This window comes from Pyrus communis, chromosome 15 (genome assembly GCF_963583255.1).
Source record: "Pyrus communis chromosome 15, drPyrComm1.1, whole genome shotgun sequence".
NCBI lineage: Eukaryota > Viridiplantae > Streptophyta > Magnoliopsida > Rosales > Rosaceae > Pyrus > Pyrus communis.
The window spans coordinates 2,687,636-2,699,112 of record NC_084817.1 but is presented as its reverse complement, the minus strand read 5'-3'; the positions used below and the strand labels follow the sequence as shown (position 1 = coordinate 2,699,112).

The window sequence follows — 11,477 nt, the reverse complement described above, 5'->3', positions numbered from 1 at the left end:
TCAATAGTCAACTTCTTTGTAGTCTCGGCTGTTATAGGGGCTAAAAGCTTCTGAAAGCCAGTTACTTTTCCTCCAAGATTTCCATCCCATCTCTTCACAAATGTCGTCGCTGTGGTTGATACTGAAAGTTGAAATGCAGTGCCTCTTGTAAAATCGGGTTGTCTTCTTCATCACTTCCATCTCTCTGCCTATCTGTTCAAGCATTTTTTGGACAGTCGGAAGCTTGAATTCGTTGTCAACCAATCTTCCTAACCATTTGCATCTCAACTCTGCTGTGTGCAGGTTAGAAACACTCTCTATGAATCCAACGAATGCCATGTTGGGAATCAGTGGATGGATCGTACCCCTGAAATAACATTCATGTTCAATCATTACATTTTTAAGTTAATTATATATTTAGGGATATATATATATATATATATATATGTATGTACACGCTACCACTTGTTATTAATCAATAATTAGACTCTCAATGTGTTTGTACATGTAAATTATATTGTCAATATCGACTATTAACAAATGTGTTCATGTCAGTTTGGTAATATGACGACATAACAGTACAATTTAAACTATTAGTAAATGAGTTTTGTGTCATATTGGCAGTATGAAGACATAAAACGTCAAATATTTGACAGTAATTAGGGTTTACCTATACAAGGGCATAGTTCCAGAGGAGTCAACCATGAGACTGCGGAAAGGCTCGGGCAATATAGACTGGAGTTTCTGCTTTCCCTCATAGCCAGTTGCAAGAAGCACAACATCGGCCTCCAATTTGGTGTTGTCTTCACATTCAATTCCTCCGCTCCAAAACCACCACTTTGGTGACTTTTTGAACAATATTTTGCCCTTGTCCGCCTCAGCGAAGAAATTCTCCGGCAAAATAGCCATCTGGCAAGAAGCATAATCCTCCAAAAATGGATGATCTGGCTTTAGTCCATACTTCACAAGGGGAAGCTTCCACTTTAAGTATGATTCTATGAACTTGGAAATTGCCATCCTCTGGTTAAAAAAAAAAAAAAGAAAGAAAAAAAAAAAAAAAGCAAAATAATAGTTAGTAAAAAATAGCTAACAAAGCATATAGAGTACTAACGATTAGGGTAAAATGAATGTGTTAAGAAATATGTATTTTTACCATGGGTGATGAAAGAAGGCAAAACAAGGCTCGGAATAAGTTCTGGTTTGGCCTTTCATGGAGGAACTGAGATGACCTTGTTGAAAAAAACAGGAAAAATGGAAGTCCCCAAATCCAATAAGATGGAACTGTCCAATGTAGAGTCCTTATTACCATTGTGCATGCCTGCCCATCGGGACCTTGAATTCACCAAAATAAAAAATAAAGCACACCAAAACTTTCAATTTATGTTTGAATGATTTAGAGCATTCAATCGGAAGAAAAAAGAAAAAAAATTAACTCACTCTTAATTTAGTGATATTTCTCTTTTAAATGTTAATAGATATCTCAAATTTCTATCGTATTTTTTAATAGAAAAACAAAATTAAAGAACCCGGGGATCATTTGTTACAAATGATTTTGTTTTAAGGAGTTTTAATGAAAAGCCTACGGTACTGTTCATTTTAACGAAAAACCATATTTTTACACTAAAAAGTCAATCCTAGTACTATTTATTTTACCCTTTATTTTGTCCTTATCATTAAAACTCAAAGTTTTCAAATCGTTTTTATTAGTGTTCATTTTATTTTATCTAAAGTGATCCTGGTGTGCTACAAATTGATGCCAATTACGGACAAGGCCAATAAAGTAGGTGCTAAAGCCTCAAAGCAAGCTATAATTGGTAAAGTGGTCAACTGAACTGAGTTTAATGCCTAATCTATGTTGCTCATGTTACTTTTCAGACTGACAGTTCCCACCAGATTGACCATATATGTCTCATTAGGTGGCTACTGAGATAACAAAATATTGGATTTTTTTTTGCTTCAATATTGATAATTAATTTTGTACGGATGTGTTTACTTTTTACATACTTTTTATTAATTTATGTTATGATATCGTTTAATTCAGTCGATTTAATGACCATAAATTAACAGGATGTGTATGAAGTAAAAAAGAGTGTGCAGATAGCACATCTCATTTTGTAATGTCTTTAGAATTAATAATATGATTAGGATGTAGGATCAGATTTTAATATTTTGTATATACCTTGGTTTGCCTCTGCGCACTCAATTGCCATATCAATAGCTGACTTCTTGTAGCCAATAACTGCAACCTTCTTGCCTTTGAGGAGCTCGCGAGCTGCTTGTTGGTCAAGCTTAGAGTAATCCATGGAGTGCAAGACTTTGCCTTGAAATACTTCTTGACCTTTGTTGCGCGGGAAATTCGGCATTCTTGGTATGTCTCCATATTTTCCAATGCAAACTACTATGAACTCGAATGCATACCACTGCTAGGTCCAAAATAAGGTGGGGACAATTAGTTAATAACCCACATATATTACCAAAATTTAATTAAAAATTTTACGTAATTTTTTGGTCAAATTTGAGAGACGAATCTTTCCAAAATGTGTTTATATTGATGATTGTATGTAAAACCTTAGATGTATATCTTGTTGTATATGTGAGAGATGTGATCAATAAATATACTTTATGGTTGTACAAGATTTATCAGTAACTATTAATATACAAGTTTATATGAATAAAGTTAGAATTAGGAATGCAAAATTTATCAGAAATAACAAGAAGCATGCATTAAAAGACATGTAAAACTCAATTTTTAGAAAAAAACAACCTGAATGGTGTTTGGATTGCTGGACATCTGAACAGCGACCTCCCAAACAGGATCACCATTCAAAAGGTTCCCATACTCCCCAGAGTTCGAAATCCCGGAAAATTGGGTGGTGGTTTGATGACCAATACCACCAACATAACGTAGTTCCACCACTTTGGACTCAAAGTTGACATATTTCAATAGGTCAAAGTGTGTGGCATAGCCATGCAAGTACTCCAATACCTCTACATGAGAAGGGAAAGATGAATTGTCTCTCTCAGCCCATGGGTAGTCAGAAAACTCGAAATCGCAACGAGGGGTTTGGAGTTTGGTAGAATTGTAAGAACAATGTTTCCAAACACCCCCAATGGAATCAGTGGCCTCAAAGACCACCGGACTATGACCTGAAAGCTGTTTAGCGGCGGCGATTCCGCTAATACCTGCCCCTATAATCCCTACTTTTGATACTGAATGAAGGTGGTGGGTGTTGGCAGCAGCCATTTCGTAAATTTGGTATAGCTAGCTAAGTAGGACAACAACAAGGTGGCTAGAGGAAAGGTATGTATGAAAACTTTGTAATAGATATTAAGCATGTGTTATGGACTTGAGAAATGAGGCCTATTTATAGAGATAAACGCTGACCTTTTCCTCAACTAACCTTGTATACTAGCTAGGATCAATATTAATTATAAAATGTTGTTGGTGTAGATTCAGTACTTTTAGTCCATTTCAATATATCTATGTTATTTTATATCTGTATAATCAAATCCAAGTGGGTAAAGTTTCATCTCTAGCTTTGTCTCAATTATGAATAAATGATTTTTGCTCTATTAAAAGTTCCTAGTTGCATATCTGAGCTAGATTAGTTGTCAAAGCGGTGTAACTGTTCTCTGTATTTGAGTTTAAATTTCCTATTTATAAATTAAAATAATTTAAAATATGGTTTTTTTTCTTTTCAAAAAAGGTACTCAATGGTCAAACACCTACTTTTTAATTTGTGAATTCAACTAAATTCTACCACTTGAGTTAATGATTATAAGCTCGGTTTCATTTATTTTTTGTTCGTGTAAGCTGGAATAGTAACGATGCTACAAGACATTTAGATGACATTTGTTAGGGAGGATTGACTTGACTAAGATAATATACTATCTTAAACATATTTTGAAGGAAAAAATTAATGACAATGCGCTTATTTTGTCCAAGTTGAAGATACTCAATAGAAGAAAAGTTATCCCTTAATATAATTCTACTATTTTTGCTAGGACTAGCAGGAATAATTTTTCTTTATGAGTAACTTTCAACTTACAAAGTATGGAAGTTGTCATTTATTTATTCTTTCAAATATATCTCTAATATAACAAGTAATCTTATCCAAGTTAATTCTCTCTAACAACCACCACCTTAGTGTTAGCTCACAAGCAAATAATAATTTGGTATGCTAATTTACGGTATTGTTTATGATACAAGTAGTATTGGAGAATGAGGAATTATAACCACGAAATGAAGAATTACTACACATAATCTTAATCTGGAGATACTACTCTTACCCACTTGACTTCGGGTACTATTGCCATTATTTTTCATTTCTAATTCTTTTAGGAAAAAAAAAACAAATAACTAATGGGAACTAGGAGACTATAGCTAATTTTATATGGGATTAGTTAGCATAACACTGGTTTGACTTCCTTGTGTTCCCATGGATACAAGTTAACGATGCATGTGTGGGTGTTTGTGATCAAATTAGGTCAATGCACGTATAGCTAATTTGAGATTTGAGTCTACTAAATCAATTGGAATTATATGAACTCTTCCTGTATCAGTGATTTTATGTTACAAGTACATGCACGGATAAGCTAATAACAAATTAAGAGTTCATATGTAATGATTAATTTTTTATTAGTACTAATTAGAAGGCCGCGTTCACTAATCATCATCGGTCTTAGTAGCGAGTAGGATAATTTGCCGCGGCTTAGACCACATGGCAATATCTAATTATCGATATCTGCCACTGCGTGTAGCACGTTGCCTGCCCACAGATTAAAACAAACTGTCAATGCACTCAATCCATTTAAATAATGGACACCTATCACTACACTGTAGTTAGGTAAAGTACGTTTAAGAAAGTCATGAGTTTCAAACTAATCAACGATTAACACTCACTCATGCATACGTAAAAAGCCGTTAGGAACACTCACTTTGAATATGCTTTTCCTGAATTCTTCTCAAAACAAGATATTTTTTTCTTTTAAACTTTGACAAGCTCTCACTTCTACTCAATTTTCTTTAGCTTTATACTCATTTTTATTTACATCATTTATGGTTGAGGGTGTAGATTTACTATTTAGAGCTTTCCGGGGTTTTATTGGTTAACCCTTCAAATTTTAAATATCATGTCTCAAATTTTGGTGTACTTAGTTAGAACTAAAAGTTTATGCTCTAAATGTGAACTTATTAAACCGCAAATAATCAACTATGTTAACAAATGAAATTGAGCTTAATCTTATAAATGTAGAAAGAACCCGAGGATGTGTTATACGGGTAAAAAGAGCTCGAGGATGTGTTATATGGGTAAAAAGAGCCCGAGGATGTGTGATGTGGGCAAAAAGAGCCCGAGGATGTATGATTGGGCAAAGTGGCCTTGTGAACGATGACTTTGGCGAAATGACCCATGAAGAGTGAAGGAATGGTTGAATGAGCACAAAGACCCAATGTTTACAGGAAGAAGTTCCAAGTGTGGGCAGTGATGATGAATTATTGAAGTGATAAAAATGTGTGATGTGTATTGGCTAGGTATATTACAATCTTTTCCAGCCTACTAGTCACTGATTGAGATAAAAAGAAAATGGTGGTGAAATTATTATTTTGACAATGATAAGTATGGGTAGAAATTTTAAATCTTTTGGCCAATGATAATTATGGTTGAAAATTTTAGTATTTATTAAAGTCATGATGATTTATCGAATGGGAATAAAATTATAAACTGTGGTTATGGTTGATCATTATATTTGGAATGATGAAAAAAAATCATAAAGATTTCTTCATTTATTATTGGTGGACATGAATGAAAATATGGAATGAGATTTCAAGTTCATTTAATATAAATGTTTTCCCAGTAGAGTTTTTATGTTGATAAAAAGAATTGTTGGGGAAAGTTATAATTACAAATTTGATTGGTTTGGTTGCCATAGTTATGGGTGGTTATTGTTGGATTTGATATTGCGAACAAAATTGATAACGAGCACATATTCTCGTGGCTGTGTGATTAATAAGGTTTAGTTTGTTGGCCAATAGAGTTGTAATATATTTAAATTTTTCTCCTTTGGCTGATGGAATGTGAATAGTACTTTGGATGTACGAGTCACTCATTTATTCGATCTGTGGCTGCACTTTGAAGCAATTTAAAAGAGAAACAATTGAAAGGAAAAAAAAAAGGTTTTTAAATTTACCATGCGTAATTTAGTTTAATTGCGAAAATGAAGGAAATCATAGAAGGAGGTTTTATGTTAGTGGTGTTGCGGATTTGGTTTTAAATTTCTTTCCTCTACCCAGTGGGTGTGATTGGAACTCCACTGATTTTGGTTGTAATTTTTTATATTTAATTTGCCAATTATAATGTTTTGGCTTGCAATTTTGATATTTACTTAGCCACTGATGATTATGGCTTGCATTTTTTATATCTCTTTGGCCGATGATGGTTATGACTGAAGTTTATGATCATTGTTTTGAGGGTGATGTATATGGAAAAAGAAAAAAAAATTTATGACGTATAGTATTACTGGTGATTGTGATTATTATGCTAGTTATTTATTTTTGGTCATGAAAATTGTGGCTTGATGGGGATATTTATTCTGCCAATGAATATGGCTGGGAATTTGAAATTGTGGGTAAGAATCACGATTGTTATTCGTTGGTTTACTTATTTTCGGAGCTTGAATAAAATCGTAGACTGAGATTATGATTTTATTCACCATAAAAAAATTGGTGAAAATAGTTCTAATTTATTTTCGTAACTAGGTGGTGGAAATCTCGGGGACGAGATTTATTTTAACAGGGGGTGAATGTAATACCCTGAAAATTTAAATATATGAGTATGTGGAGAAAAATTGAAAATAAATCCATTAATGGATATGAAAAATTGAATTGAAAACTGTTAAAGTTTTGTTTTCGGAAATTATTATTAATTATGTTGTGAAATTTATCATTAAGTGGAAAAGATAGAAATGCACCTAGCTGACTTAATGTAATTATATGAGGACGTATTTTATTCTCATATATTTTATCGAATTTCTTGACATATTTGGATAGAGGATGATCCTATGAGCGAGTAGGGGAAAACCGTTTGTGAAATGGAGTTACAACGAAGAAGTTATTAACAATAAAAGTTGAAGGCAAACTAGTTATTTTGACATTAAGTTGGAAGGTTCCAAAAAATCTGGAGAAAAGAGAGTGCCACGTGTGTGGCTGTGATGGAAATGGAGGGAGAAAGAAAAAAAAAAAAGGAGAGACTCGGACCAATCAGAAAGGAAGGAAGGAAGAAGGAAAAAAAAAAAGAAAAAAGAAAGAAAGAAAGAAAGAACGGAGGAACCGGCTTAACCGGATCCAATGGACCTGTCGACTTAACACGGTTCCACCTCCCTACTCCGGCCACCTTTGACGACGGGGACGGTGTCAAAATGATCCTTCATTTGAGGCCAATCGATACCTCTCTCATTTTCACCCTAAAACAGATGAAATGAGGTTCGATTTTAGGAGGAATCTTACGGTGGGTGCGGCGGGTTTGGGTGGAGATTCACCAAATCTGAAGCTAACTCAGGCAACCACTACCACCAATACACTTCCCTCAACCTTAGGAACAAATCACATGCATTGGATGGGGCGTTAGAGTTCGTTTTGGTGTTGAATCGAAACCACCCAATTCTAGGATTTTTCACGGATCGAGGCTAATTTCGGGTGTTTCCCGGCTGAATTGGACTTCGTCCCAGGTATAAAAGTTGTTCCTCTCATTGAGATCTACCTACGTATAAAATTTGGTAAATTTTGAAGTTTGTTGGAAAACTAGGTTCCATTCACCGGAAACCGCCGGCGGCGGCGGCAGTGGTGCGACTTTGTCTTTTAAGCTAATTTTGTTATTTTGAATCCATATTTGATATGCTTGTGGTGTGATTCAAATGTTTGAACTTAGTCTCGAAAATGTTAGTCATTTGAATGATTTAGAAAGTGGTGGACGAACTATGAACGGCTTGATCCCCTTCGAGGGTACGTAGGCAGTCTAACCAAGATGATAGATACAGCCATAAATTAAACGAGGTTAATTAATCGAGTTTTGACCTCTTGTTGGGAATTAGAGTAAAGAGGAGAGTTAAACTAAAAATAATAAACGTATGTTTTCGATAAGTAAATTTAGTGGTAGACTTTTGTGAGTAATTAAGGAATTTTAATTAAAGAATAATATGTAATGGTAGCAAATTAAATAAGAGTTTGATTTGGACCTATCATCGGAACTATTTCCCAAAAATAAATATTTCGAGAGCAGGGTGTTACATAAATGGTCATGTCCAATGCCAATGCGACTGTGCGGTCAAGATTCAAGAACTTGAAAATACATTTTCTTCTTTTATTTTTTTCTTGAGATAAAATATAACCCGCTAGTAATCAAGTATTTGACTTTAGAATATGTATAATTTGCATAAAAGATGTACTATATGTAGAATTTGGTAATTCTCATCACATATTCTGGTTTGATGGCCCTATGGGTTACGTGACTCAGTTGATCATGCAATTTTAATTTTAATTAATACTAAAGTCAGAGAAAATAACGTGTTTTTTTTATATTTTATAATAGAGACCTTAAACCACTTGCTAATTAAACTTCCAGGATCCCTTCCTCAGTTTAAATTTCAAAACAAGGGACCTTTGGTCTTTGTTAACAATTTTCAAATATTCAAGTCCAAGAACGAGTAGTCACCAGAGGATGTCTTGGGTCAACTACAATATTCAAAAGATATTATTTACCAGTTTGTTAGAAAAAGAAGAAGGGTGAAATTGTTTATTAATGTCATCCTGTCCATGCCGCGTGCAACTCACGACTGAGCTCGGTCGGACGAGTCGGTTGGATAAGTAGAATAGATGTGGTGGTGTGATGTCGAATGTGTTGTTGACTTCTGCACTTGAGCGACTATACCTGAGGAAGGAACACCTCTCGCAGCGCTGAGATTTGGATAGATAACCAACTGAACTAGTAATGTTGTGTAACCAAACTAAAGATACTCCTAGATCGATAACTCTAGTAATGTTCCAACGAACTGAATGTGTTGCCGGTTTGCCAACCTAGTGATGTTCAACCAAACGGAATATGTGATGATGGAGGGGTTAGGATAATTAATGTTTTTCTTAGGGTTGTGAGAATGTTTCATGTATAGCCTTTTGAGTTGAAGGGGCCCTCTACGTTCAAAACCTCAAATTTATAGGCGTAAATTGTGTGATGGCCAAGTATGATGAGTTGTAAAGTTATTTAATATTTCAATTCCTTGACATATTCTCTAAATAAATTCAGAATTATTCTCAGTCAAAACTCTATCACCGCCAAGTCTTGTCATCCTCAACTATAAGTCTAAACCTAGATTGATTATGTGATTGATTCAACATGTATTCAAAAATCAATCTTGATCCTTAATTAATATTTCTTTCATGTAACATCTTATAATATATGATCCAAATGTGTGCAAAATCAGATCCAAACAGTAGGCCCTATTTGGGTATCAATGATAAGTTGGGGGTTTAATTGAGAACTGACCATCTAAAAAATTGATGTCTTACTACTAAACCAAAACCCCCCGCCCCACCAACCCAACAAGCTAAGGACTTTGAACTAATTAATAGGGATTTTTTAGCTAAAAAGCGTCCCCACTCTAGAACCAATCGGTTTGGGAAGGAGTGACTTACATCCTTGTAAATTCTTGCAATGTTTCTTGTAACTTCTAATGCGACACAATTCTTCGCATCTTCACAGCTATTAAAAGTTAAAACCCCATTTTTTTTACGTCTTTCTTTTAACAATTATTATAACATTTTAATATATGATTAGCCTTGAATTTGGTCAGTGGTTTTCAACTTTTGACTTCATCTTTACAAGTTCTCTACTTATCTTTTAGTACAAAAAAAACGTTCGTTTGATAAACTTATCTTAACGACTAAAAAGGTACATTAAGCTCATTAACACGGAATTTAACTAATGACAAGCTTTGAGAATCAACGTCGCCAATCATATTCATTAAAAAAAAATGGGAGTTGAAACGTCTGAAATAACCATAAAATGTCCAAAATAATCTTGAGGAATTGGAATGGGGAATTGAAATGTCCGAAATAACCTTGAAAAATAAGTCGATGTGCCTTGTACATGGCTTATTTTGGATGGAAAACTTAAGAGATGTGAGATGACAAATTAATAATTTTTGAAACTTAATATGACAAACTGCTAAAATTTTTAATTTAAATGACAAATTAAAAAAAAGTACAAGTTTATATGACATTTCAAAAAAATTGAGTCAATTTCATGTAGTTGATTCCATTGCAAATCAAATACAAATTGCCCACTTTCATCTGCCACTACGGGAGGCATCAGTGCATGATTTGTTTCTTATAGTGGTGGACATGCAGTATAATGTAGGATCAAGCTTGGACCGGTCTGGATGGTGTTAAATTATAGCCCAACAGACCTGTAAACCGTGAGTCTTCTCTGTAAAGTGAGCTCTCAACCAGTATTATCATCACATTTAGGAGGACATCATTTTTTGTATTACGTAGCTGCAGCAATTATTAAGCTGAGAAACCTTATGAATCACATCGTCACTAAGCAGATTGATGTCGTCCAGTTTCCGGTTCAGCATCATCACAATGGTCCGATCAACATCTCTCAGCGCAGCTTGGCACATATTATCGAACCTTCCAAAGTGATTCACCATATTCTTCAATGAATTAGCATATCTGTTGTAATGGATGTGTTTATTAAGATGTCGCAGCCTCTTATGCACGCTTCGCATGTTGCTTAAGTCGTTGATCAAGCCCATGACACAACCAACTAGCACCGGGGTATCAGTGTCAATGGCTTGTAGTCTTGAGCTGGGGGATGGTTTGACGCATTTCCGGGTGTTGGTAACTTTGTTGGCAGTTAATTTATGGTGTGTCGATCTTCCAGCCTCAGTCTCTCGCTCTCGGGGTCCTTATAGTTTGAATTTACTGCACCAACTATACAAAAATGGTGCTTAGAATCAAGGTGATGAGCCAAGTTTTAGTTGCCATGGTACCGTTTTAAGTGGTGGATTAGGGTTTCTGATGGGAGTGTTGGAATAGGCCATGCCTTAAAACTTTCATTTTATACGTATCTGGGAGGTCTTAGGTTGAATAGGTCCTTTTGGCATGGCCTAAGCTTGTTGAGTATGGGAACTGATAACATAGCTAGTTACAAGTTTTGCAACAAGTGCGCGGCCTAAATTTATGCTAACAAAAAGTTAGAGGCTCATAATATGATTTCGTGCCAAAAACAAAGTCCATTACAGTTTATCGTTGAGGCCTTGTTTGGTGGCTAGGATAAGTAGTAGGATCGGATTAGTTTAATCCAATCCAGTGTTTGGTAGTTAATTGTGAAGAGGGCCGTATTAGAATCGTTAGCCATAATTTTATTATTTAGGTATCTTTACTTGCCTAGAATAGGAATTGGGATAACTTACTTGTAATCAGATATCTTAAGATGAGAAAT

The 11,477-nt window shown here is 34.7% G+C and overlaps 1 protein-coding gene across 1 annotated transcript; it reads right to left on the bottom strand.

Moving 5' to 3' along the window:
* Nucleotides 1-10,653, bottom strand: LOC137718091 (probable flavin-containing monooxygenase 1). Its single transcript, XM_068457603.1, has 7 exons — nucleotides 10,552-10,653; nucleotides 9,592-9,715; nucleotides 2,744-3,189; nucleotides 2,159-2,399; nucleotides 1,133-1,311; nucleotides 650-999; nucleotides 1-346 (listed from the first exon to the last, which is right to left on the bottom strand). Exons 1-7 carry the CDS (start codon nucleotides 10,651-10,653, stop codon nucleotides 1-3), a joined length of 1,788 nt encoding a protein of 595 aa, XP_068313704.1.
* Between the last annotated feature and the right edge of the window lie 824 nt (nucleotides 10,654-11,477).

Coding starts and splice junctions, on each gene's coding strand:
- LOC137718091 (XM_068457603.1), bottom strand. CDS start 10,653: ATGTGCCAAGCTGCGCTGAGAGATGTTGATCGGACCATTGTGATGATG. Junction 9,716..10,551: donor GTGACGATGTGATTCATAAG/GTTTCTCAGCTT, acceptor GAAGATGCGAAG/AATTGTGTCGCATTAGAAGT. Junction 347..649: donor GGAACTATGCCCTTGTATAG/GTAAACCCTAAT, acceptor ATGTTATTTCAG/GGGTACGATCCATCCACTGA.